Source organism: Cervus elaphus, chromosome 14 (assembly GCF_910594005.1).
Source record: "Cervus elaphus chromosome 14, mCerEla1.1, whole genome shotgun sequence".
In the NCBI taxonomy this organism is placed as follows: Eukaryota; Metazoa; Chordata; class Mammalia; order Artiodactyla; family Cervidae; genus Cervus; species Cervus elaphus.
The window spans coordinates 43,833,325-43,861,316 of NC_057828.1; the positions used below are offsets into that span (position 1 = coordinate 43,833,325).

General features: G+C 51.9%; 1 protein-coding gene across 9 annotated transcripts; it reads right to left on the reverse strand.

The window, feature by feature from the left end:
• Positions 1 to 272: 272 nt before the first annotated feature.
• MFN2 (mitofusin 2) lies at positions 273 to 27,622 on the reverse strand. 9 transcript variants are annotated; one of them, XM_043923343.1, is made up of 21 exons: positions 27,396 to 27,621; positions 26,675 to 26,715; positions 25,990 to 26,128; positions 25,513 to 25,597; positions 21,097 to 21,275; positions 17,348 to 17,483; positions 14,349 to 14,511; positions 13,587 to 13,711; positions 12,544 to 12,652; positions 12,324 to 12,431; positions 10,843 to 10,996; positions 10,606 to 10,673; positions 10,342 to 10,463; positions 8,772 to 8,898; positions 8,255 to 8,359; positions 7,893 to 7,995; positions 7,249 to 7,469; positions 6,494 to 6,649; positions 4,855 to 5,051; positions 3,672 to 3,806; positions 273 to 2,434 (listed from the first exon to the last, which is right to left on the reverse strand). In XM_043923343.1, exons 5-21 carry the CDS (start codon positions 21,269 to 21,271, stop codon positions 2,365 to 2,367), a joined length of 2,274 nt encoding a protein of 757 aa, XP_043779278.1. In that variant the 5' UTR covers positions 21,272 to 21,275; positions 25,513 to 25,597; positions 25,990 to 26,128; positions 26,675 to 26,715; positions 27,396 to 27,621; the 3' UTR covers positions 273 to 2,364. The 9 variants fall into 9 exon arrangements, with proteins under 9 accessions (XP_043779278.1, XP_043779279.1, XP_043779280.1 ...); XM_043923344.1 differs by lacking the exon at positions 26,675 to 26,715 and adding an exon at positions 26,966 to 27,034; XM_043923345.1 differs by lacking the exon at positions 26,675 to 26,715 and having other exon boundaries at positions 25,513 to 25,580; positions 27,396 to 27,622.
• Positions 27,623 to 27,992: the final 370 nt, after the last annotated feature.

Genomic DNA, 27,992 nt, shown 5'->3' on the forward strand with positions numbered 1-27,992 from the left:
TCATTACTTTTTAAGTGAAAAATGAATGGTTTAGAGTTATGGTGAAATCTGTAGAGAAATCACTCTAGATTTCCTGGTTCTTAAAGATCAGTTACGCCTTTTGTTCTTCTGAGAGCATCAGATTCCTTCCAAGAGTCAGGAGGAACCCACAGGCAGGTTACAGTGGGAACTTCCCCTAAGTAAAGTTAAGGTCATTTCAAAAGACAGCCTGTAGACTTTCTCATGTCAGAGAGAGTTTGCATAAGAATAAACTGAGGAGACACACAAACACAAAGGGTTTCCAACTAGGTTTTATTTTAGCGTCCAATATTATCAGCACTGATACAGGAGTAATTCAGGCAAATTTATCACCTTAAATACATCAGAGAAAAAACTCACTGTGTCAAGCACGTCTCGCACTCCAGTAAATGAACATAAAGACAGAGAACAAAGTTAGCAGCATTAAATTAAAGTGCTTTTTGCCACAATTCTTTCAGAGTCTTGCCCTCAGTGGTATAAACTCAATTTTACTTGTTGTATAAGCTCAAAATCCCAGGGGATACATTCAAAAAAAAATTCATGTTTAGTTATTTTAAATAATTTCCCCCCACAAAGCACAAAATTCATTGGAATTGTGCAACACTGATTTCTCCGGACATACTGTGAGGTGACCACCACCCGGGTCTGGCAAAAAGCTGGGCCATCCTCCGCTGTACAACAACCTTGGCTAAGTCCATCACTTTGTTCCACACACCAGAGTAGACTGAGGGTTTGAAGGACCAGTGGGCACCTGGAGAGCACGCCAACTGCATGCTACCCACCAGCAAGCAGAGGCCACTGAGCCGTTTCCCCGAAGTCAGAGGGCGGGTGGACTCAGAAGGGCAGGACAGGCCCCACCTCTCTGCCTAAGCCCGCCTCTTTCTGGGAGAGCAGTGCTGCTGGCTTCTAGGAAGCTCTCTGACCTGCCCGGCAGAGGCTGCCACCTGAAGGCTGCCTGCCCCAGACGGCTAACACCACGGAGACAGGAACCTGCCCCCACTGTAACCAGCAACAATCCCCACACTCAATACAGAAAACACTTCTCAAGTGTTTTCTTGAGAAGGCAACGTGAGGCCCCATATGTCATCTGGAGGCTCCGGGATCAGGAGGGTGGGAGGCTGGGTGCTGGGTTTTCTGCACTGTCTCCTGGCCGTGTGCAGCACGGCTGGCACAAGAGACTTCGTCCAGAGGTCTGGTGGCCAAGGGCGGCTTGGGCCAAGGAGGGGTGAGGGGTGGGAACAAGTTTCTTGTGGAACCTCAAGCTGGTAGGGTGGACTCTCGGACCCCACGAGCCCCTCCCAGAGTGAGGTCAAACAGAAGGCCCTATTTTGTGCCAACTACTGATCCTTCAGCCGTCCTGGATGGGGTCCACTCCCCTCAGCCTGCCACCAAGGTCCCTGTCTTCCGCCATCTTTCCTTCTACTACATCCTTTAACAATCTGGACCAAACCATCTTTCACCAATAAGAAGCCAGACTACAAGGCTAAGGACCGAAAGCAGAACAAGGGACACAACGAGAAGGGAGGCAAGTCTCGCCCCATCGTGGCACTGGCCGCCCGAGCCAGCACAGACAGGACACAGGCTCCACACACCACCTCCGTCCTGGCCACGCACTCCAGCTGCCTCTGCGGTATCTTCCTGCCCCTCATGGCAGAAAGCCTGCCTCCGCCTAAAACCCAAGCCACACTCAGCCCACTGCCAATGCAGAAAGGCTGGTCTGGAAGGCTCTGCAAACAGACTGAAGCATGAACGCCAAAGAACCACACTGACACAAAAGCCACAAGCCTCCTGGGACTCTTGGAATCAGTTTGCATTGGGAAGAAAATGCAGCCTCCCCACAAAGGCGGCCTTTCTCTGCAGGGGAGCTGGGGTGCGTGGTGGGCAGGTGTGCGGGAGCTGGGGTGCGTGGGGGGCAAGTGTGCGGGGGTTGGTGTTAAGCGTTGGCCAGAGGAGGGGGCGGTGTCTGCCTGATACCCTTAAAGGCCCAACCAGGCCTTCTGCAACACTGGCTGATCCCAAGAGCTCATCAAGCAATCAATCAGCAGCTTCTCAATCAAGAGAGCATGACAAAGCAAAGATAAGACTGAACTCCCCAGGACCGTGCTGTCCAGACTCATTAAAAAAAAAGTTTCCTTTAGGGGCACAAGTTGGAAGGTCTTCCTGCAACAGCAGGCAAAGGAGGGGAAAATAACTAGTGCTTTGGGGCTCAACATGGCGGGAGACAGTGGGTGCTTTTGTTCTCACGGTGGCGGCAGTGGACAGGAGCTGCACGCGGGTCTGGTGGTGGGAGGCCCCACGTGCTGGCAGCACTGTCCTCCCCACGGGGGCTCCGGCTCCGGGTGCCCACTATCTGCTGGGCTGCAGGTACTGGTGTGTGAACATGTTGAGTTCGCTGTCCAACCAACCGGCTTTATTCCTGCAGAGAAAAGGTTACCTTGTAGCGGCAAGAGCTGACAACTAGCCGTGGCGTCACCTGCCAAGCGTTGTTCTACTGGACACCTGACTTGTACAGACTCTTTTATTCCTCTAGTAACCTCCGCTTCACAGATGAGGAAAATGAGGCCCAGAGAGGTTAAATAACTTCCCACGGTCACACGACTCATTGGTGGTGGAAATAAACTCAGGCTTTTCTGACCCTTAAGCCCCATGCTGGCTTCACGCTGGGCCCACCGGCAAGGCCCCGATCTGTTGGGAACACCATGTTCTGCCTGTCAGCAAGGGGCTGGGCTGCTGATATGCAGTCCTTGTTGGGTTTACCCTGTCCCTGCAGGTGACGCACAGCAGAGGCGCCCACCCCCGAGACCCACGCCTCGTGAGATTTCCCCTGGGGATGAGCGGTGTATCTCTAGAAAATAGGTGTCCCTGGGCAGTGGGCGGGAGTGCACGTCTGCACTGCAGGGAGGGGAAGGCCCGCGGACGCCCTTGGATGCAGCCCCCCTCCGTGCTGACGTCAGGGCAGGGCAGGAAGCCCCGAGTCCCCATGTGCTGATGTTATCTGGGCCTGAGCAGCCAAGGACTCTCCAGAGCACTTGTGCACGCAGCTCTGTGGCTGTGTCACGAAATCTCACTGCATTTTACAGATAAAAGCAATGAGACTTGGGGAAGCTCAGAGATTTGCCTGAATGTGAGGGCCGGGACCAGAAGCCAGCACTCCTGACTCCGGGGACCCATCCTCTCTCCAGCAACCTGCTGCCCGAAGCTCTGACTTTTGATGGAGACTCTGTGCAGACCGGGGTTCTGAGCCAGGCTCGGCCAGCCACCCGCTACCTGGCCGGCTCCCCCGTGGGCATGGGTGTCAGTGGGCCATCATCCCTGGGCTCACAGAGAAACGGTGGAAGTGAGGGGTGGGTCTAGCCCAGTGTTCCTGCTGACAACAGAGGCCAAACAATGTTGAGGAGGCTCAGAGGGTGCTGGTGCCCAGCAGGCTGGATCCTTCTACTCCCGGCTTAACCACCTACTGTGGGATCCCAGATAAGTTACTCAACACCTCTCCAGGCCTCAGTTTTCCTTTTTATAAAGTGAAGGTGATGACAGGCCCCTGCAGGGATGTTGAAGATTGGGACAGCACATGTCAGGTGGCCGAGACACCGCAGTTAAGGACCTGCCTGTGAGCTGTAACCTCACAGGACGGGTTTCCCCTGCTGCCACCTCACCTGAGCAGTTTGGCTTTGCTCTGAAGTGAATCAAGAACCTCGATTTTCTTGTTCATGGCGGCGATTTCCTGCTCCAGGTTCTCCCGGGTGACGTCAACTTGCTGGCACAAATGAGCAAAAGTCCCGGACAGTTCCCTGAAGGGGGAGAGAGTCAGGATCAACCAGGCTGTGTCAAGGGTAAACCAGACTCAGGGCAGGGCAGCTGCTAGCCTGCCGGTCACCTGCACTGGCCACCACCTGTCCTGGTTTGGCAGCATCTGCCCCACCTCCTGCTGAGACCGTGGACATCACGACCACCACAAATACCAGCATCACCATCGTGTGAGAACCAGGAGCACAGGGCAGGACACCCTGACCTGGACACAAGAGACCAGGACTCAGATCCCAGTTCTGCTGCTGATCAGTCGAGCACAAGAGACAGGGTCGTGTGTGTCCAGCTGCTCAGTCGTCTCCGACTCTGCAACCCCACGGACTGTAGCCCGCCAGGCTCCTTTGTCCATGGGATTTCTCAGGCAAGAATACTGGAGTGGGTTGCCATGCCCTCCTCCAGGGGATCTTCCCAACCCAGGGATCTAACCCACATCTCTTGCATCTCCTGCATTGGCAGATGGGTTCTTTATCACTAGTGACATCTGGGAAGCCTGTAGGAGACACATGATTCCTCTTAAATCTCAATTTCCTCATTTTGAAAAAGAAAGTGTCAATAAGAACAACTACTTCAAAGTGTTTGAGGGGAAAATGAAGTATTAGGTGCAAAATGCCTAGCAGAGGGCCTGCCACGTAGCAATAAAAGGCAGGCAGCCAGCACCTTAGTCACCACCACCTAGATCAAGCAACCAATCCCACCTGCCCAAAGATATGCCATGAAGACTGGGCTGTGGCTTAGAACATCAAAGCTACGCCCACAACGCAAGTCCTTCAAGGTAACCTGCCAAAGATGCTACAAGTAACGCCCTTCGTGTTGCTGTCTTCCTTCCTGGGGGACCAGAGGCCTACTTAGTCCCAGCCCTGGACACCCTGGAGGTGTCCCCAGAGACTCCTCCCCACTCTCAACTCTCCATGTTGTCACTACATAGCTGACGGCCAGAGTCGGACAGCGCTCGGGTCCCACTGGTCTCCAGGTCAGTGTAGGAGGGCACCGCGGGAGCTGGCGCCGGCCCCTCGGGCTGACGGGGACACTCACTGCTGGACCTGGTGGCTGCAGTTGGAGCCGGTGTAGCTGATGATGAGCTGCAGCTTCTCGCTGGCGTACTCCACAAACTGGCGCTTGAAGGCCCTCTCCTTGGCCTTGGTGGTCCAGGTCAGACGCTCATAGACGTAGAGGAGGCCATAGAGGCCAAGGGAGAGGGCGATGAGTCGCCAGCCCACGGCCTTCCACACCTGCAGAGGCACAGCGGTCAGCGGGCGCAGCCCTCTGCCATCCCACCACCCAGCTTCTTAGCCTGTTGCTGCCAGGACTTTCCCAGGAGCATCAAAAGGCCTTTATGCCTCTACTCAGAACACTCCTCTCAACATCTTCTTGGGCCCCACCGAGACCAGAAGGGCAGGGATTCTCTCTAGCTGGAAAATGAGTGAAACAAGAGTGTGGCCCACACAACAAGACTTGTGCAAAGGCAGTGGGGCCACTGCTATGGTTGTGAGCACAAGAGGCACAGATCCAGGCACAAAGACATCTTAAACATAAATGCTGGAGTCCTCAGAAGGGACATTCCGTTCTGGTGACACAGATGACAAGTGGAATTCTGAGTACTGGTCCTCAGCAGATGGCTTCTTTTGATCTGCTTTGTAACACTTTGGCACAAGGCAGCACAGTTAGAGTCAAAGAGCAGTGGACCTGGAGCCAGAAACAGAGGCTCCAGCGCTGCCTGCCATCCTGGCTGTGTGACCCACAGCAAGTCTATTTATACCCGTTTCCTCTCAAAATAGGAATGATGGCTTCCACCCAATTCCCAGGGTGGTTTGGGTAAAATGAGACCCTGATTGTAAAAGGGTTACATAACTGTCAAGTGTCAGCTTCTAAGCTAATGACCCTCTGCCAGGTTACCATCTACCAAAAAAAGAACCAGAGTAGGTACTGTCTACAGGCTGGGAGCAGGGTGCCTCAGCTCCAGCCTGCCCTGGCTTTCCAAGCTGAGAAGTCAACTCCTGGCAGCTTTGTCAGTTACATTCTGCCACCACTCTACAACTCAAATGACCATCGCAGAGAGCAGGTGCCTACATCATCAAGAAAATTCAAAGCACAAGTCACTCTGGCTGCAGCGTGTCTTGGGTCAAAACGTGGGGAGTACCCCATCAAGAAGGCAGCCTGTGACCTCAGGCCTTGGGGTAGAAGAGAAGCGTCATAAAACCACAGCTGGCAAAATGAGGGTTCACAGCCCAGTCCGGCCTCTTTCTGGCTCAAGCCCTTGCAAGTTCTGCTGTTTCCTCACTTACAAAGGAGAAATTCCTGGTCACGCCCACCTCTCTAGAACCCAGGTTTGTCAATTTCTTAGGTTACTTCCCTACCCACAGGACTGGCCCTACAGGGGGAAGAACATGGCCTTGGAGTCAGATGGGGCCAGAGCTCAAATCCAAGCTGTTTATCCTTGGCAAGCCAACTGCAGATTTTTTTCTGTAAAATGGGAACCTCAATGTCACCTTATGTTGAATGAGACTTCCGTCCAGAAATGTACATTTCAGGGCTAAGGCTGCATGGCTCCTGAGACCATAGTGAAAGGTCATCGTGGATGTAAAGTGCCGGGCTGACACAGGGACCCCCGCCAGATTGCCCCTCGGTCCCACCCACCTGCCCCCACCCTTCCTGTGCTGGGCTTGTCACTGACCACTCCTCCAACAACGAGAATGCCCATGGAGGTCCTGGACGTCAGGGAGGCCAGGCCAGTGACCATGGAAACCATGAGCTCCTCTTGGGTGAGGGAGCCCTGGGGCAGTGGGGGCATGCTGGGGTTGGCCGGGGTCAGGGGCATGGGCCGCTGCACCTGTGGAGAGAAACAGGGGGGCTAAGAAGAAGGCAGCAAATCTCCCATTCCATGAAACCCTCGGGAACCCTCAGGGCCAAGAGTCCAGAACAGGGACACGGGGCGTGACTTCACCTTCCAAAATGGAAAATGAGCTCCATGTGTAGCAGACAAGGATTTCAGCTTCCTAACAGACCTGCCAGCCCAAAGGTAAACACCATGGATACCATAGATCATGAGCTGCAGCCACCCTGGAAGGCCTCAGCTTAGGTCCCCAAGCCTGAGACGTGGCCCAAGAGCAGCCCAGGTGATACCTCCAGAGGTACAGAGATGGGGGTTAACATTTAAACATGAAAACGGTGGTATCTGGACAGATAGGTCATCTAGACTTAATAATTACATACTTATAAGCTTAATTAAAAAAAAATACAGCTTGCTTTTGTAATTCCACAAATATTAGTGCCTATGATAAAACTAGGTTGATTTGTGGCAGAAACCTGACTGTGGTGGTGGCCCACACGCCATAGCCATGACCTCCGGGAGCCCCATTCAGAATGGCTTGGATACCCAGGGCGCAGACTAGCCTCCCTCAATGCCCAAGGGTGAGGGACTCCACTTGCCTGGTCGCTATAGCCCATCAAGGCCCGGCGGCTGTTCTTGGGGCCCAGGAACCGGTTCACCAGCATGGTCCACCCGAGGGAAAAGTGAAATTCAATGTCCTCCTGAAAGTCGGCGCACAGCTTGTCACAGTTGAGGTCGTAGCTGAGGGAGAAACACTGCCGAGGGACCAGCATGTCCATCTGACTCCGCACAGACACAGGAAGGAGGGGTTTCAAGCCGTCTGTCAGGAACAGAAGTGGGGAGAAAGCAGAGCGGCTCAGCCTTGTGCCTCGCCAGTGCTGAGCCTCACCGCACCTGCCGCTGGCGAGGATGCTGGCAGTGCGACCCAGAAACCAGGCCCGGATGAGCCGGCCTGTGGGTGGGGTATGCAGACTCAGACTCCGTACCCACTGATATGTGGATTTAAGGAGCAGACCAAGCTCTCAGCCTCTGCTAGTCCCACTGGTAACACAAGACGCCCCCTCCCCTGCTCACCCCTAGTCTATGCGTGGAATGAACTCACAACACATGCCCAGAACCTCAAGGTATGGAGCTGACTCATCACAAAAGAGGACAGACAAGGAAAAGTCATTAGTTCTGCAGGCTGGCCTGAAACTGATCTCGGGCACCCAGAGCCCTGGTCCTGAGCCCCGGCGGCACTGACCCATCATCTCCTGCTGCATGGTTTGCAGGGAGTTGGTGATGGCCGTGGAGCAGCGGTCTGACATGTTTCGGCCCAGTCCTTCCTCTATGTGACGGTGCAGTTCCTGAAGCCAGAAGAGACAGAAAAGGAAGCAGCGCCTTACACCAGTGGTTCCCTCCAGGGAGCCCAGGGCCAGGCATTCAGAGGCTGGTCAGCCCAGGCCCAGCAGGTGACAGTGGCAAGCAGGTGGAATGAAGCCTGAGGCTCAAGTCCCTGGCTGAGGGGCCCTGACTCAGACCAGCAGGGGCTGAATCCCTGTCTCGTGGTGACTCCATCCACAGCCAACGGGAAACAAGGGGAGCCCCTGCCACTTAATGACTCACATTCTTGTAAACCTTGAGGACCACGGGGGAAGGGTGGAAGTCCATCTGGTACTCGTCCACCAACACAGAGAGGCGCCGGATCTCCTCAGCCATCGCGGTCGACACCTGCAGCAAAGGAAGTGTGCTGGTGAGTGGCCCGAGGGGACGTGGCTCCACTCCACAGCACCAGGAGCGCCTAACAGGCTCCAGGAGACTGGGTCTGCCTCCCTGCAAATCTGCAGTGTCCACAGATGGCCTGCAGAATTAAAGCTTTTGAATTCAGAGGTATTAGAGATTGGCTGACCAAAACTCATCTAAGCTGTGGAGGAGGCGGCCCAGAGGAGGAAGACTTGCCCGGGGTCACACGATGGAACAGCAAACCCCGGGAGGCACCACGTTCTTGAATCAGGACTATGGCTTCCTCCTGGAAGGCTGAGGAGCCCCCGAGGAAAAGGATGTCTGTGTTTTCACTTTTCGAGTGCCTGGCCTCTACTTGGAGCCCAAATCTCCCCAGTGTCCTTCCTCCTCCACTTCTCACCTGCCTCTCGACTTCCTCTGTAATCTGCTTAATTCTCAGCTTGTAGTCTTGCGCCAAGAGCTCCAGCTGCTTGTCAATAAACCTCAGCCGCTCCTGCCGCTCTTCACGCGTTTCCAGGCAGTAGACCCTGAGAGAAAGAGCTCTGGTTACCCGACTAAGCTGAGGAGGTGGTGCCGGGAAGTCTGTGGGCCCCAGCTGTGATCCTGGCATTCTGTGCACACCCCTGGAGGCCTGCTCTTCCCCTTCCCAGGCAGGAGGGAGAGACAGTGCCAACAACTCGCTCTTAAGTTTTCCAAATTCGGAGGATGTGGTGGTGACAGATAGGGGAGGGTGCTTTTTCAGGAACTTTAGAACAAGTTCTGCCATTCATATAGAGAAAACTCCACTAGTAAACAAGGAAAAGAGAAAAAGGGGTACAACACTACCCAAAAGCCTGGCTCAAATCACCAAGTCTGAAGTACACATCAGGGTCGGGGAATGGGAGTTCCAGCATATACTGCTGGTGGGACCACAGGCAGGGCCAGATGTTTCAGAAAGCCACGGGTAAAGCTGGGTAAAGTTGAAACGCATACATCCCAAGACGGAACACTCCACCTCCAGGAATTAATGCTAGTCTCTAGCAGATGCACACCAGGGGACACAAAAACTGGTGTCCACAGCAGCAGGGTCTACAGTAGTAAAATAATGAAATCTAAGGATCAATCTACGGGAAACTGAGAACTGCTCTACCTCAACGAAAAGTCCTAACCTCCAACTATAGGCATCAACAAGGACAGAGGATAAAAACAATGCTGAGTGGAAAGCGAAGCCAAGTATTGCATGTTCCCGTACCTGTACATTTGAAACACACACACAGCAACACTGTGCATTCTTCAGGATTTACATAAAAAGTACTTTTTATTGAATGACAGGACTACCCACCAAATTCATGATGGCAGTTACCTCTGAGGAGCAGGCAGAGGGACACTGGGGCAGGGACTGAAGAATCAAAGGGAATTCAATAGTTTTTTTCTGTGTTTTTATTTGTTTTATTCTGACAATAAAACAAATATTGTCAATTGTGGGCAGTGGAAACAAGATATATTATTCTCTGTACTTTCTCATATATTTTAATCTCTCAAAAAAGAGCATCTATTAATTCTCTTTTTAAGGTTTTTTTGGCCATGCTGCACAGCATGTGGGATCTGAATTCCCCGCCAAGGGATCGAACCTGCGTCTCCTGCAGTGGAAGCTCGGAGTCCTAACCAGTGGACCACCAGGGCAGTCCCCAAAAAAGGTATTCTGAAGAAGTGCTTTCTGCTTCCAGCCCTGAGAATGGCTGCAGTGCTTGGCGCAGCACTGGACCAAGGCTGCCAGCTCAGACTTTTGGGGAAGCTCACTGCACAGACCAGGTGGGACAGACAGACGCCCCACAACCTCCTCACTGGCTGCTCCTCGTGGCTCAAACATGGTCTGGTGGAAACCCTGAGACCCTGCTCTGCCAGCTGAGTGCTGGCCCTGGGCCCGGGCTCAGATGGGGGTGAGGGGTCACGGCCACGCTCCCTCTACCAGTCTGCTCCCGCGCTCTTACCGCTGCTCCTGCGCTGCGATGTGCAGAGAGTCCATGATGAGGCGGACGGCCTCCGCGATCTGCTTGGCCCGGACCGTGTGCTGCTCAAACTTGGTCTTCACGGCCGACTGGGAGATGCACTCCTGGAACAGACAAGAGGTGCCAAGGGAGGCAGGGGCCACCAGCCAAGAGCCAGGCTCTGGCATTCAACTGCCAGGGATGTGGCTGGGGAGTGCCAGGGAGGCACAGAATCTCTAGACAACAGGATCAAAGGCTCATGCTCACCTCAAATCTCCTCTCAAAATTCTGAAACTCAAACATCCTCACTTGAAAGCCTTCTGCAAGAGCGCCCCCTAGGAGAAGTGCACCACGTTAGTCCAGAAATAACTCAGGCAGCCAAGAGCTTCTCACCCAGGGCTCCTCTCACTACCTCATTCTCACAACTATTTCTACCAGCTGACTTAGCACAAGACCCAATGTCTCAAGCATCAGGGAAAAGCAAGAAGCTGGTTCTATTGTCACCTCCTTCCGGCATGCCCTGGGCCTTCTGGATCCTGGCGTTGAGCACCTCCTTGGCGGACACGAAGAAGATGCGGTCTCCAGCCTGGCCCCGATCCACCACGCCCAGCTCGTCCACCAGGAAGCTGGTGCAGCGCTCCATGTGCTGCCGCCGCACCTGGAGCCCAAGCAGACAGGTACTGTATGACCAGGTGGGGTGCGAGGGGGCCCTCCTGAGGGAGCCCATGGCCCCCGGTGGCCTCTTTTCTAAGAGCACAGGTAATCTAGTCACATGGCTCAGGATTCAGAAGGTATCAACACACACGCAGCGATCATGTCCCACCATCTGTCCTCCAGCCACCAGGCTCCCCAGGTCCCAAGTCACAGGGCTCCTCGGGGTGCAGCCTGTCCAAGACACCTGAGGTATCAACAAGCAGAAACATTCACACATGCCCCAAACTGCCTTGTTAAAAGCCCACAAAAGTCTCCCTTTGGTGCCCCAGAAGGAAAGGAAGCTGGGGGTCAAGAAACCCACACCTGTGGGGGGGCATACAGGAAGGCTCAAGAGGGAGTTGATATATGTATGATTATGGCTGACTCTGTTGTTGTAGAGCAGAAACCAACACAACACTGTAAAACAATTTTCCCCCAATTAGAAATACATTAAAAAAACAGAAACCCACACGTGGACTCTGTACTGACAAGCTGAGTCCTCCCTGGCCTTGCTTAATGAATGAGTGGGTGCCACCTAAAAATCCCTCCTCGCTCTGAAGCCCTAGGGCTCCACTGCTGGAACTTCAAAGTGACAACAGCCTCCGGTGGACACCTGCCACATGCCAGGCCTTTTCTCAAGGTGAACAGATATCATTCTCTCCACAACTCCATCTATTACACTCAACCCACAGGTTAGGATTTACCTGGGTTAGTTAGGGTAGGTTAGGGAGTTTATCAGTCACACTGCACCGCATCTGCTGACTACACACTTGATCATTGCCCCATAGCACCTGTGACTCCTTTTTCTTTCATGTTACCCATAAAAAGTAAAGCATTCTGAGCTGTCAGTAAGAACCAATTATCCTTTGCTCTTCTTTTAAGCTTTCCTGGATGTCTTTCAAAGCTACGCCTCTGACTCACTCTTCAAGAACTAAGGAGAGCACTGGTCCCAAGCAAGGGCTCGGCTAATGTGGTATGGAGGCCTCTCAGCACGAAGGAAAGCCTTCTGAAGATTAGAGGGGAAGGGGATACACGTATACATACAGCTGATCCACTCTGTTATACAGCAGAAACTAACACAACATTGTAAAGCAGTTACACTCCAAAAAAAAAGAGGAGAGGGGTCCGGGAAAGTGAATGGGAGAAGTGAAGCGGTCCCATAGTGACCCAAAGACCTCATGGGACAACTTTGGTGATGAAATTCATTCAGGGACGCGGCTGGGGAGAGCATGCAGTCTGAGTAGACACATGGGGTGGCAGTCCCCAAGCTGCCGAATAAAAGAGGCGCCCACCTCCTCCATGTACTCAGGCTCCGAGGCAGACGCGTCCCAACGGTTGTTCAGGATGAAGATGTTTGGGCGGGACAGGCGCTCGCTCACCTTGTGGAAGAATTGCTTTTCCTGGATGAGGGGAAAGACCTCAGTGAAGGAGGGGCTGTGCCAGCCAAGGCCCTGCTGGCCCATCCACTCGGCTGGATCTTGGGAGCGTGGGGAAATGCAGAGGATGGGTTACCGTCTGCATCAGAGTGGACTCCGAGTTGGCCACCAGCACAAACACATCGGCGTCCAGGCAAAACTTGTCAATCCAGCTGTCCAGCTCTGTGGTGACATCGATGCCAGGGCTGGAGGTGACAGGGGTAAACCATCATCAGACCCGGGGCCCTATTCTTCCTGCTCTGAACAGACCTGAGGCAGCAGGCAAAGGAAGAGAAAGCTACAGGGGGGAGGGCAATCACCCTTATTGGAGGGATTCTTACTTTTCATCTCATATCCTTCCAGACTGTCTGAAAATGTATTTTTTGTCATATGCATCTATCACTCATATAAAAACCTAAAGATTTGAGTTTTATTTTGTGCATGCATGTTTGCACGCTAAGTCGCTTCAGTCGTGTCTGACTCTTTGCGACCCCATGGACTAACTGTAACCTGCCAGGCTCCTCTGTCCACAGGATTCTCTAGGCAAGAATACTGGAGTGGGTTGCCATGCCCTTTTCCAGGGGATCTTCCCAACCTAGGGATCAAACCTGCATCTCCTACACTGGCAGGCAGGTTCTTTACCCGTGGGAAGCCCCTGCATTTTACTTTGTGGATATACAATTAAGGTGAAATGCTACATTTCTGTGAGTCCAGCAAGCACCCTCATACCAAATTTCTTGGTATAGTTATAGCCTGTTCACAAAGCAGGAGCAAAATGTTGCCTTGAGAAAAATAAAACACAACAGGGACCTCATAAAGAACAAGCCCCACCCCCTCCTCCAATAAACATACTAACATTGGCTTGAGGCTGAGAACCTTCCCCACTTTCGAGCATCCTTCCTATCCCTCTTTACAGACCATCACTGGGAGATCTTCGGGTCGATGCCTGCCAAGATGATACAATAACCAGACCCTGAAGGAAATCCACAAGGCTGGAACATGTGGTTAAGCCGGTTTAAAAAGTAATATACTTCAGCAGAGCAACAACATGACCTTGGGGACACTGGCCTGGAGGACCCAGAAATGGAAACCTGGGGCCCTCCCCGTCTGCACCTCTGGGGGAGGCACCTGCCCTCTCACCTGTCCATCAGCACCAGGTCATCCTTGAGTAGCGGGCACTTGGAGTTGGGCCACATCACACTCACCAGGCTGCCCGCATGCAGCTGTTCGTCCTGGTGAAGGGCGTGCGCCAGCTGGTTCACTGTCTGATGAGGGTGGAGGCAGAGGATAATCAGGGTCAAGGAAGAGCCTCTGGGCTGGAGACCAGTGCAGCCTAGCCCCAGGACAGTGGCCTGGACCGCAGGCCAATCTACTACCCCTCTTTCATTTCATGCATACAAAGTCAAGAGTTGGGAGCTGCTAGCAAGAACCAACTATCCTTCACTCCTCCGTTAAGTTTCTTTCTTGGATGTCGTTCTGCAATAATTAATTCTTTATGAACCAAAATGAGCATCTGGTCCCAACCCAAAGTGCAGCTGGCTCTCAGAAAAATGAAAGCACGTGAACCCTGAGCTAAAACATGGGAATCACGGAGCTAATGCAGGGATGGCTCTCTGGCAACACCCCCAAGAACAAGGCAAACACACTGCATTGCAAAGAGAAAAGGCCTGCCCAGCAATTCACAAGGTCTGTGAATTCCAGGCTCCAGAACCTCCCTCAAGCTCTCACACGCCCTAAACAGCCAGGCTAGGACAGGGCTCCCCAAACTCCACTACAGGGACACTGCCCCCTCCTTAGAGGTGCTGTGGGTCCTGGCATAACAGACCCACTGGTTGGTCTCGGCCCAGACTTGACCCACCAGTGTGACTCGGGCCAAAAGCCAGGCCGGCAGGGCCCTCTCACCTTGACGCTCCTCTTCTCCTCTGAGCCCTCCGTGAGGAGGAAGGCCTCGTGGCCATCTGTGCCCTCCACCCGCAGGAAGCAGTTGGTGGTGTGGCCAATTCCAGAGGGCAGCACTTTGTCCCAGAGCATGGCATTGATCACGGTGCTCTTCCCGTTGCTCGTCCTACAAGGAAACCCAGTAAAGCTACTGCCATCTGCATCTCAGGTTGTCACTAAGAAGGGACAGTCTGGAGGTCCAAAGCCTTGTCCTCTATAGTGACATCAGCGCCCACACAGGCAGAGTGGGTGCTCTGTGCTTATGAAAATGGATGGACAATGCTGGTGGCCTGTGCGTGTGACATGCCCCAGTTCATCATGGCAAACCAACTACACGGGGCTCCTGTGGTGTGATGCCAGCATGCAGACACTACATGCCCTTGAGTGAGCCCCCACCAACATGAGGCTCTCAGCATCATGCACGAGACCACTTGTCTGACTCGGAAGACTAACCACTCCTCCTCTTCTACCAGAAGCCACTGACTCACCCCAGGGTGTCTTCTGTCTAAGTGACCTCAGCTGAATGACCCCAAAGTTTTTCTACAGAAGGCCAATTTTGCTGCTTTTCTCGCACCAGGTTCCTCTCGAACATGAAGCCCCACCCGTCACTCCCAGCTTGTAAGGGCCTGCTACAGGGTAGATTATGGTAGCATTCTGCCTGCCACATGCTTTTCTACCTTCTTTTTCTTTAAGACAGCTCCACTCCGCAAACTCATCAGCTCCAGCTCACCAAAGCCAGGGCCACAGTTCTGAGGCGAGGATGAAAAGACAGCCCAGAAGGCTGAAGGACACCGAAAGGTGATGAGGGGCAGAGGGGCAGAGCGCCGACGCCTCAGGCCGCCGCTGTGTGCAGAGCACCCCACCTCCCCGAGGCCTTCTTCCCCTGTGCTGTGCTTCGTTGCTCCCTCGAACCCATACTGATTGGGCTTTAACTTTTTAAAGGTGCTGTGGTTTAAGAAGAAATATATTTGGTCTTTGTCCCCAGTTCCTGGCAATTCCTTGGAATTTCCTGAGTGATAGGAGAGTCCCTAGTTACTCATAAGGAGCCCCTGCTGAGCACACTTGTTTACACTCATGAGGTGACTAAGGTGGCCCCCCACACAGCCTCAGGATGGGCTGATCACCAGAAAGACCAAGTAGTAAGAGGGTTGGAACTTTCAGCCCCGCCCACCTACCTCCGGGAAAAGGAAGGAGAGGGGCTGTAGATTAAGTCCCATCAATCTCTTGAACAGTGAGATCTGATGAGCTTCAGGGTGGAAGGCGGTGTGCCCTAGTTGACGGGGACAGAGCTCCCATGCTCAGGACCCTCCCAGACCTCGCCCTGGGCACCTCTTCATCTGTATCCCTCACAATATCCTTTGTAACAAGCCAGTAAATCTAAGTGAATGCTGCTCAAGCAGATTAAACTCGAGGAGAAGGTTGTGGGAACCTCTGATTTATAGCCAGTTGATCAGAAGCACAGGTTCGAACGGCATCTGAAGTGGGGCTATCTGTGCACCAAGTTCTTAACCTGCAGCGTCTGCTGCCTCCTGGTAGAATGTCAGAACCAAGTTCACTGTGCAGGACACCAGTCAGTGCCCACTCAGAACTGGAGAATTCCCTGGCACTGTAGCAGACATTCCAGAGGTGCCTACTTGACCTCAAAGCATAACAAAGAGATCTGAAGGCTAAAAGTATAAAACGTTTTTTTTCTTTTTAATATAAAACGTTTAGAAGAAAACATAGGGGGGAAAGCCTCATGACACTGGAATTGGCAGTTTCTTAGATACAATGTCAAAAGTATAAACAAAGAAAAGTATAAATAAATTGGACTATATCAAAATAAAAAACTGCATCACAGGACACAGACAACAGAGTGGAAAGGTAACCGACAAAATGGGGGAAAACATTTACAAATCATATATCTGATAAGGAAATTCAGGACTCCTACAACTCGAAAAACACACACAAAAAATCATAAAACAACCACAAAAACTCCCAAACAACCCAATTTAAAAGTAGGCAAAGGACCTGAACAGACATTTCTCCAAGGAAGATATACAAGTGGCCAACAAACACATGAAAAGATGCTCAATATCACTAAGCATTAGGGATTACAAATCAAAACTGTAAAAGCTACTAACTCACACCCATTAGGATGGCTACTGTCAAAAAAAAAAAAACCAGTAAATAAGTATTGGAAGGATGCAGAAAAACTGGGACCCTTGTGCACTGCTGGTGGGAATTAAAATGTTACAGTTACTATGGAAAACCATATGGTGGGCAGCTTCTCAAAAACTTAAAAATGGAATGATCCAGCAACTTCACTTCTGGGTATATATCCAAAAGAAGTGAAAGCAGGGTCTCAAACAGATATTTGTTCATAGCAGCATTGCTCACAGTAATCAGAAAGGGAAAGCAACAAGTGTCCATAGGGGATGAATGGATAAACAAGATATGGAATATACATGCAATGAAATATTGTTCAGCCTTTAAAAGGAAGGGAATTCTGACAAATGCTATGACATGGATGATTCTGGAGGATATTATACTGACTGAAATAAGCCAGTTACAAAAAGACGCGGTTTCACTTATATGAGGTTCCCAGAGTCAAAAAATTCATAGAGACAGAAAGTAGAGGGGTGGTTACCAGCGAGTGGGGGAGAAGGGACCAGGAGATATTATTTAACAGGTAAATTTCCATTTTCCAGGGAAGAAGTTCTAGAGACTGGTGGTGGTGACAGCTGTGTAACAATGTGAATGTATTTAACAAAGCGAAACTGTACACTTAAGAAAGGTTACAATGGGAAATTTTGTTATGTCTATTTTACCACTGCTAAATTTAAAAAAATAAACGGGAGAGTGCCAAATTCTGGGGTGTGCTGCCTGCTTCCCCGCCTTGGGGTGGTCGGATCCAGCACAAAGAGCATGCCTCCCTCCCTCCCAGCTGGGAAGAAAGAGGGCATGAGGACTTCGAGACTCACCGGCCAAAAAAAGCCACCTTCATGTGCCGCCGGGCCAGCACCTCGCTGATGCCCCTCACTTTGGACAGATAACCTTTGACGTCCACAACCTGTTCTTCTGTCGTAACCGGGTCCAGTTCTGCATTCCTGTAGGTTTCTGCAGGTGTAGATTGAAAACAGTTCAGCCCACCATCAGAGTTTCAGAGTCCCAGTCTGGATGGCGGAACCCACCCCCGCGGCACTCTGTTCCCCGGCTGGAGGTCCAGACTCCTGTGGGCCCCAGTGCAATAAAGAACTTGGCTTAGGAGCAAGACTGCTGGGTTCCAGTGCAAGCGTTGGTTCTTACCTCTTCCTGGCTTTGTGACCTCAGACAAATGAACCTTCCTGTGTCTTAATTTCTTTAGCCTTAAAACAGAAATAACAACAGCACCTACTTCATGTGGCTGGAGAAAGGATTAACTGAATTAAAACACAGAAGTGCCAAGAATGGGGCAGGTATCTGATGAAGACGCAAATGCTGACTGCCATCATTTACTTATATGTTTTGTACTTAACGTACACTCACCAAGTTCTCACTATCTGCCAGGCACTGTTCTGGTCAAACATGGCCTCATTTAATCAGCGTCATGTACCCATCAGAGCTAGTAGACGGCGGGGTCAGGGCTGAGTCCAGGTCACTGTGCACTTTCCCGAGGCCCTGCCCGACCTGGCCCCACTCACTGCTCCAGCTGGGTCTTGGGCACCTCCGCCTTGCATCCTGCCTCACCACATTCCCATACTCACCACCGCTCCAGGCTTTGCTCGGGGCTTCCTCACCCTACCCCTCCGAAGAACTAACATACCACCTCGGGGTGCTCTGGCCTATTCTCACTTAGCCTGCCCTGATCCCACCAACCTGAGTCAGGTCCTCCTGGTTTGTGTCCCCGAGGCACCCTGGACTTCTTGCATCTTAGCCCTTGTCTCAGCATAGGGTAACTGCCCCACTCACCTGTGTGCATCACCTACCACGTGAGGGCCCAGCTGTCTGACCCCCGCACCCCGCACTCAGCAGGCACATGGTGTTTGCTAAGTGAATGGATCCTGGGATCACTGCACTGCTTTTCCCCAGGGCCCTTGCCACGCGGCTGGATAACATGTTATGACAGATGGGAGCAATTGAGAAAGACCCTGCCCCCTTCCATCCAGCACTTGCACCAGGAAGGTCCTGAGCTGGCTGGACTGCAGATGGGTGTCTGCCCCTCAGCACACCCTGGCTGCAATGGACTGAATGTTTACGTGCCCCGTGTGATGACAGTGTGATGGTACAGCTGACCCTTGAACAACATGGGGCTTGGGGGTGCCAATCCTCCAAATAAAAATCAGCATGTAATTTAGTCAGCTTCTGTATGCACAGCCCTTCTATATCCAGTCTGCATCCACGGATTCAACCATGGTCTGTGTACTACTGCAGTACTTACTATGGGAAGAAAACCATGTATAAGTGGATCTGTGCAGTTGAAACTCATGTTATTTGAGGGTCAACTGTACATAGAGATAGAGCCTCATGCCTAGGGTTAGTGTCCTTATAAAGGAAAACCTGAGAAGTAGCCAGCCCCTTCTGCTATGTGATTACATGAGCTGCTACAAAGAAAAGATCGCAGTCTAGGAAGCCAGCCCTCACCAGACACCAAATCTGCTGCTGCCTTGGTCTTGGGCTTTCCAGCCTCCCAAAACTGTGAGAAATAAATATGTGTTGTTTACAAGCCACCTAGTCTATGGCATTTCTGTTACAGCTGCCCAAACAGACTAAGGCACTTGTGAACCACTGGGCTGACAGGTCCCAGCCCTGAGAACGGTCCCAGAGCATGACAGGTGCATTTCAGAGCCGCCCAGTGAGTTTCCCCTACAGCTGGTGCCAACAAGGCCTCCCCACGTCCACCGGTCACCCCTTCTCAGACCATCGACATTCTTCCCTTAAGTGGGCACAAGGGTGTGGCTTTTGGAATGTGCCCCAGAGGAAGCTGGCTCTCCAGCCTGTGACTGGAGAAAGAAAATTTAAAAGAAAAAGCCATCAGCTGACAAGCTCTTGCTACTGCCCTTTAGGGAACAGTCCCAGGCAGTAGCCTTCCCCTCCCCCGGCCGGGACAATCCCAAATACATCTCAGGATCACCCCAATGCTTTTTCCTCCCTGGAGGCCCACCAGTATGAGAGGCCTCCTGTTTTCACAAAAAGAGAAATCAAAACACCCACTCCTGATGCCATCGCACAAACATCTTCATTATGAACCACGTGTTCCTCCACAGAACCATGGGAGTGAGTCAGAGCATCACAGAGGGTTAGTCTTGGCTCCAGAGGGGAGAGCAGCCTGGTCTGTCCCATCTCTGCATGCCAGAACTACTGCTAAACAAACAGATACTAGACTGGAATCATTTCAACTACCAATCCTACACCCCTGAAATTCAGATCTTTAAACTGAACAAATTCTCTGTGAACACCTTTCCTGCATTAAGCACCATGCTGAGGGCAGGGCATGAAGAGTCCATCCTTAGTCTGTTCAGGTTGCTCTTACAAAACACCGCGACTGGGAGGCTTAGACACAACAGAGTGTGTTGCTCGCAGTGCTGGCGGCTGGAAGTCTTGGATCAGGGTGCCAGCCTGGTGAAGCGAGGGCCCTCTTCCAGGTGGGAGACTTCTAGTCATATCCTCATGTGGCAGAAGAGGCGAGGGAGCTTTATGGGGTCTCTCTGATAAGAGCACTAATCTCACTCACGAGGGGCTCCACCCTCATGACGTAACCCCTCCCCAAGGCCCCGCCTCCTAACACCATCACACTGGGCCTGAGGATTCCAACACGTGAGCACAGAGGGACAAACGTTCAGACCCCAGTACTGGGACTACTTCCTTTCTTTAGAGGGAGCCTAAAGGAGCAGCCTGACACGTCACCAACTAGAAGCCAAGCTCCTCCAGGGGAAGGCACCAAGTAGAGAGAAGCATGATCCTGAGGCGTTCCCGCTGAATTTCTAGGGTTCTGCAGACCAGAATTAGGAAACCCCTGGTCTCCCCTAAGCTCCTCTTTCACAAATGAGGAAAGCAAGACCAGTAAGATTCAGCTACTGACTGTTCACTGATAACCCCAGGGCCTGGAGCCAAGGTGTGCCTTCTAGACAGGGAGTCTCAGAAGACAGTGGCTGGAGTTTGTGTTCAGACTGAGTGGGGCCCTGGGAACCGGTCCTTCTCTGCTGACAGAGTGAGGATTAAGGTTGGACTTAAATTAGTAACTAGAGGAAAAGGTGCCAGTGACGCAAGTTTCCTATTCAAAGTCCTGTTATCTAAAAATATCAGAGAGAGAACACCCTGGTCAGGAACAACCAACACCCAGACACAGGGTGGGGGACTGACGGCAGCCAGGCTGGGCCAAGCAAAACACCTGGGCTTTGGAGTTAAGCCCAAGTACAGTCCCGGGTACAGTCCACTGTGTCACTCACAGGGAATCAACGACTCTCAGAACCTCAGTCTGCTTGTCCCTCAGGTGAGGACACGATTCACCCACCCCTTATGATTAAGTGGAGCAGAATCTATAGAATTTTCAAGGATAGGTCCCGGGTTTCCCTGGCCCATCTCCCTGGAGCCCAGTTCCATGTGATTCCAGGAGCAGAGTACCACTGAAGGTGACAACCCACCTGGGTGTGAGCTCGTCAAGGGCAGGGCTGTACCTCCCTGCCCCCAGTTCTGCCCCCTAAATACTGAGGCTGACAGGAGCGGGCGTGGCCGAGCAGGGTGCCCGTCTCACCTTCCAGGAAGGTGGCGCTCTCCTGGATGTAGGCCCCCAGCTGCTCGAAAATGCCATTGATCTTCTTCTTGGCGGTGACAAAGTGCTTGAGCGGGGAAGCATTCACTTCAGCCATGTGTCTCTTATCCTTCTTGACTGTGACGATGGAGTTGCATCGAGAGAAGAGCAGGGACATTGCGCTGCGAGAGAGAAGAGACGTGAGCGAACCCAGGGACCTTTTGCTGGGGTGCAGAAGAGTGTGAGCGGCAGGGGCACCGGGCTTGGCTCGCAGGCCCATCCAGAACATGGGCCCTCCAGGACCAGATTGCGGACAGGGAGATCAGAGCCAGCATCTCAAAACTAGGAAGGGACTGCCTAGCTCCCTCTTCCTATCACACAGTGTGGGCACCCAGGGCCCTGAGCTTGGGTCAGTTCTGGTTGTCCCCTGGTGGGTGAACAAGGACAGGCCTGCCTCACCCACCTCAGAGAAAGATGGGGGAAGCACAAGGTAACATACAGAGATGTCCTCCTCTCAGTCTTAGGCAGAAAAGAATGACAGAAATCACACTTATTTCCTATACATCAGAGCCTAGAGAAAAGGCTCTGAACACTCAGAGCAGTGAAAGCAAAGTGATGCTCAAGGTCAGGCACTTCCACCACCCTCCTTGGCCACTCTGCTGCCCAGCACTGACGGCCCTGAATCGTATCAGGTTTTGTTTCTTTGTTTTTATTTTTATCTTTGGTTGCCAGTGGGGAGGATGGCAAGGAGGGCTGATCCTCAAATAAACGCGGTCTACTTCTACAATTTATACTTATAAATGTTTACTGTTGTCTTTTCATTATAAATGTGTCTACTGTAGAAAATGTGGGAACTAAAGGGAAAAAAATCCATAACCTCACAGCTCTACAACAGGCACTATTAACAGTTGCTTATCACCCCAATCTGTTTCTGTGTGGTAGCTCTTTTGCTCTTACTCAATCCTCAATCACATGCACATCTTTGTGGCCTGTTTTTTGTTTTTTCACATGGCAATAACAAGTTAGGGGCCATGAGGCTTAACTCCAGAGTCCTAGAGGTCTTTACTCAAAGTCAAAAAAGGCAGACAGACTAGAGAAGCTGGTCCCCAGATGAGGCTGGCAGTCCCTGAACCGAAGTTCCTCAGAGTCCCCACCACGCACAGAGCCATTTCTTCAGCAGAGCCCTCAAAACCCTGGCAAGTCCCAGGAAAAAGGCCTTTCCAAGGATAAGGGGCGGTGTGCACAGCTGTGTACGGTTGGATCTGCCCTCCTCAACACTCAGCACTTCCCTGTTGGCCCCTCACTCCCCTGCCACCCTAATCACAGCGCCACCCGCTCTCCACCCAACCTGGCGCGCGCCCTATCTGGGAGATGACAGGGTACTGCCCAGGAGTGAATCTACAGAGAAACTGCCAAAGCAAGCTGAACCAGCTTCTGAGAAGCAGAAAAAAAAATAAACATTCCTAATAACTGAAAACTGGCCCTTAGGAACTAAGCGTCCCAAAGAGTGAGGAGAAAGAGAGACCCATGGGGAAATGGGAACCCACATGTTTTATCTAAACCTACAAGTTATTTTTTGATATTGAAGATTTTTGGAGAGATGAGAGAGAGAAGTGACTGTGTGTCCATTTCTGCCTTCCTCCTCAGGAATATACCACAGCTGTGAGATTTTCTTAGCATGGTGCCTACTATCAAGGGAGTGAGTAAGAAAGACAGGGACTTCCCTGGTGGTCCAGTGATTAAGAATCTGTCTTGCAATGCAGGGGACGCAGGTTCAATTCTGGTTGGGGCACTTCGATCCCACGTGCTACAGAGCAACTCAGCCCACTAGACAGTCCCAGTGCTGCAACGAAGGATCCTGCATGACACACCCAAGATCCCAGTGCTGCAACTAAGACCTGACGCAGCCAAATAAACAAATAACTGTCAAAAAAAAAAAAAAGGAAGAAAGACAGCACATGGGGCTTCTCTGGTGGCTCAGCAGTAAAGAATCCACCTGCCAATGCAGGAGACAGGGTTCTATCCCTGGTTCTGGAAGATCCAACATGCTGAGGAGCAACTAAGCCTGTGCTCCGCAACTACTGAGCCAGAGCCTGGGAGCTGCAACAGCTGAAGCCCTCGAGCCCTAGAGCCTGTGCTCTGCGACAAGAGAAGCCACAGTAATGAGAAGCCCAAGCGCCACAACTAGAGAGTAGTCCCTGCTCGCTGCAACTAGAGAAAAGCCGTCACACAGCAAAGAAAACCCAGCACAGCCAAAAATAAATAAATAAATAGAATCAAGAAATAAAAGAAAGACAGCAACGCTCTGAGAAGGGGAAGAAAATACCACTGGCTCCTCCAAAGCAGAAAAGGAGAGTACACTGATATCAGGCTTCCCGTGGCCCAGCAGGAAAGACTCTTGGAGACATAGGGGATACACGTAAGCAGAAGAGGAAAGTCACCGGAAGGAGAACAGGGTCTCACAAGGTAGCTGGCGCTGCAGATGAGATTCTGGAATCAGAGAGAGCCGGGTTCAAATCGTGATTGTGCTGTTTCTGGGCCGTTTAAACCTCAGAGCCTTGGAGTTGTCATGTGTACAAACAAGATATCACACAGAGTCCATGAGAAGATTAAAGATGACACGGCACAAGCTCAAAGGTAGTTTTACATACTATAAAACAACAACAGTAATAAACTCTACCAGCAAGATCACAGGACTCTCCCTGGAACAGGCAGCCTTCGGGGGCGAGCAGGGGCAATTCCACCACCAGCACGCCCACAGCCACCCCACAGCTGCCACAGGGATCGAGGCACAGGTCTGCTCAGGGGTGAGGCTCAGCAGTGCCCCGCCCCAGAAGTGACTTGCTTGCAGGCAGCAAGTTCCCAGATATCAGCAGGACTTTTAGGAGCAGGCGCTTTCAAGTTCTGCTCGTTCTTTGCAAGCCCAAACGATACGACACCAGAGGTGTTAAGTGCTTAGTAAGTGCAAGATTCAACAGCATGCACGTGAGTTAAAGCCGAGTGCTCTAAGGTCACCTGGTCTGCTCGGATGGCACCCTGTCCAGGGGCTGCCCTGCTTTCACGTTCCCCAGCCTGTAGGTACACGCCTGAACCTCCCAGGTGCACCCTACCACCAACCCCTCCAAACTAATTTCTCTGCCCTTATTCATGCCTGAGTTGAGAGTCTATGTTTGTGTTACACGTGCTGCTTTCAGCCTGGAATCCTCTGCCCTTATTCACCCATTTGGCCTACACCTCCTGTCCTTCTAGACCCAACTCTAGTGTGACCTCCTCCATGAAGCCTTCCTTGACATCTGCATGGAGCCCACGCAACCTTACCAGACTTTCAGGATTTTTTAAATCACACTTTCTCACCATCTAATTTGTGAGCTTCTAGAAAGCCAGCCTAATACAGAGCAGTGACCTATTTCCATTTCTACTTTCCTCCTCCACAACTGAGAGACATGGCTTCAGTTAGTGAGTGCCCCTAAAGGGAATTACCTTCCTACCCTTCTAAACCTGGAATGCATGTATTTACTTTTCTCTTAAAAAGCAGCCTTTGGCCAAGCATCTGTTTCTTAGTATTTGGAGTTCAATGAGTCAAGAGAGTTGATCAAATCTGTCAGATTCCAGGATGTAATCCTTCCGAAGAGTGAGCTGGGCATACATATGTGCACAAACGTACCACAGTTGCAAATACACACACACTCCAAGACTGAGTACCACTATCTTGGGGTTCCACCAGCTGGCTTCCTAGGCTTTCAGAGTGGGGGGAAGCAGCTGGTTCCTGATCCTCCTCTGGAAAGCCCCGATAGCCCCTACTTCATCACAGGGCTCATAGCAGACATGTGGAGCCGGTCCCCCAGGCACAGCTGGGCCAGAGTCAAGCTCCAGTATCAGCTATCCACCAAGTGGCACGCATCAAGCTGTTGTGACCGCCTCAAAGCGCTTCCCGAGGTCATGGTTTCAGAGAATTAACACTAGCATTTTCCAAAGTGCGGTCCACAGAACTCTAATGCAGCCCATGTTCCATATACACAGGGCTCCATAGCAGAATCAATTTGTAAGACACTACATTCTACAGTCCCACACACACACTGTAGCACATGAGCACAACAAAGACTTTAGGAAGGAAGGCCTGTTGTAACAACTCTCACTTAACTGCATTTCACAATGCTGCATTTCACAAACTTCTCTGAAGAAAATAGTCTCCTTCTCCAGTGACAAAAAAGTGCTGGGGGCATAGTAGTAATAGATACTAAACTAAAACCAATTCTAAAATGCTCCTAGCACTCGCAGGTACTGAAAAGCTCAGCCTCAACCTAGGCTATTAGTGGAGGAGGGTTAGGTGCCATGGGTGCAGCGATAGCAGCCACAAAATTCACTCCAAGGTGTGTTTGGATCCCAAGCACAGTCCCTGAGTCCACACCACCTCCTTACCCAGTTTCATGCGCAGCGACTCCTAGCAGAGAAAATAAAATGGATCCACAGATCGTCTGCTAGTACAACTGGAACAGAGGAAAAGCTGAGAAATTGAAACAAAAGAGTATACACAGTAAAGAGGCAGAGGAGACTCTTAGAAGAACTGTGATAAGGAGCCAGTGACCCAACTTCCGGCGGGCAGAGAAGGGGACAGAGGAGCCAGCACAGCAGAGAACAAATGAGGGAGATAGAGACTCGTTCTTCAGGCAGCCCAGAGACCCCAGTCATTTTCTTAACTGTCAACCTTTAAATGGGCTTTCTCGGCAACCAGTAAAATCATGTGAAAGGAGACAGTTTTTTCCAACACAGGTTGGAAAAATCCAGCTCTGTTCAAGAGACCCCTGTCCAAAAGACTCGGCACTAGATGGCCAGCAGAGTACACCCCTTTCCACCCCACACAATTCCAGGGTGCCAGATGTCTCGGCCACCACTTACTTTTCCGATGGTGAGAGACTTTCATAGGGTAGGCATCATGAACACGGGCTGGGTCAAAAAGAGGAAAAGAATTTGAGTTCTCCTCCCTCCTGTCTCAGGTTGAAGACAGCTACTGATTGACTCCGCCAATTCTGAGTTACTAGAAAAGCAAAGGGAGAGGTCAACAGGCAGGGGTAAAAAAATGGTGCCAAACAAGTCTAATCAGGTTTAAAAAGCCAAACAAACTCATGCCCGAGGGAAGTTAACTCACTGAGGTACTGGGGTGGTAGGTGAGGAAGTGCCCTGGGGAAAAACAACCCGTGGGTGCAGGGCCAAGCCTGGGTGTGCACAAACATGTGTTCAGCCACGTGCTGGTGACAAGCAGGGACTCTGGTAAAAGCACATCCAGAGGGACCACAGGAGAGGGCAGAAGCAGTTCAAAGACTAGGTTTGAGGGCTGTGGCACTGAGGATTAGAGACGGGAAGGTGAAGTTGAGACAGAGAAGTGGACCTTACTGAAGGCCTCGATCTGTCAGATGCTGCAAAATGTCTTACTTAACTCTCAATTCCACAGTGCAAAGACAGGCTTGGAATATTTAAAGATTTATGGACTGCCAGCTAAGAGGCCAAGCTCGGAACTGAGATACGGCCTCCCTCCCATTGACTGCAAGCCTCACTTGTTTTCAGTTATGTGGAGGGGCCTCACCTGACTCTTGGGGATGGCAAGGGTGACAGTCAGAGCCCTTTCTGGGAGGAGAGAAAGAGAACAGATAGAGAAATTAAAGAAATAGGGCAACCAAGGCTCACAACAGATGGAAATGGGAATGGGCAGTTTTGGCTTCAAGCGTCCAAGCAGCTAATTATGTACATTTTCTGTCTGCCTTGTGTGTGTGTGTGTGCACGCATGTGTGAGCACATATGTGTGCGTGCATGCTAGGCGCTAGAATTAGCGATGGATAAAAAACATCCGTTGAGAGCCCTTGCCCTCGGAGCTTACCGTCCATCCACAAGCCAAACAAGTAAAGCGACAACTGTGCCAGGGCAGTAAGTGTCCAAATTGGGGCGCCTACGATGATGAATACGGGCACCTATCATGTGCTGAATAAGTGCTGGCAAATATAGAGAAGTGGACAAGAAATGGGGAAAGGCAAGAACAGAATCTGGCGGGGAAGGGTGAGAAAGCGGGAAGGCGGGGGAGTGACAAGACGCCTCAGGAGACCCCACCCCCAAGTCCCGAACCCCGAGTCCCGCCCCCTCCTCCAAGGGCCGCGGAGGGCCCGGCTGCAAGGCGAGAGCGTGGGGACGCCCGCCGGCCCCAATCCTGAGCCTTCGGGAACCCGGCGTCCCACCGGCCCACGCTCGGGTACCCAGGACTCGCCTTGTTGGGCCGGGTCGGGCCCCACCACCCGACACACTCGCCCTCTCACCTTCACCTTCCTAGCTTCCCAGCGGCCATCATACCCCCGACGTCACCAACGAGCGCCACTCCCGGCAGAGGCGAAAGGAGGAGGGAGGACGCGCGCGTCACCAGCCGTCGCAGGTTCGCCGTTCTGGTCCCAGTGAGTCGGTGGACTCCGAGCTCAGCGGGTTCCACCCTACTAACCCTTATGGGTCAGGGGTCAGCTGGCTCAGCTCCAGGAGAGGCGCCTTGGCGCCCTTATTCACCGCCAGGGCGTCCCAAACCGATGACGTACTGTCAGGACTCCCGCTGCATCACGGGGGTCGTAGTTCCGCCAGGCGCCGGTCCGGGCTGGGGTGGGTGGGGCCACGAACTGTCAAGGGAAAAAGAAACCAAGGGCGTAGATTAGAGGTTCCCGCTCTTCTCTTTCGTTTGTTGCCCTAGAGCCCGACCCCAACAGGCAGAGCCTGTCTGCTCTGCAGTCCACGCTTGCGTTTGGTAATTGTAGAGAAGAGCTCTCAAGAGAAATTCAGGAAGCACGCCTGAGCCTGCCGCCCTTCAACTGACTTTGAGGAAGTAAGAATAGCAACAGTCCCTGAGCAGGGTACCCAGGGTATATCGTTCT

Coding starts and splice junctions, on each gene's coding strand:
- MFN2 (XM_043923348.1), bottom strand. CDS start 21,271: ATGTCCCTGCTCTTCTCTCGATGCAACTCCATCGTCACAGTCAAGAAG. Junction 17,484..21,096: donor GAGCGCCACCTTCCTGGAAG/GTGAGACGGGCA, acceptor CTACACCTGCAG/AAACCTACAGGAATGCAGAA. Junction 3,807..4,854: donor TGCAGCCACCAGGTCCAGCA/GTGAGTGTCCCC, acceptor CTCCCCCTTCAG/GGAACTGTCCGGGACTTTTG.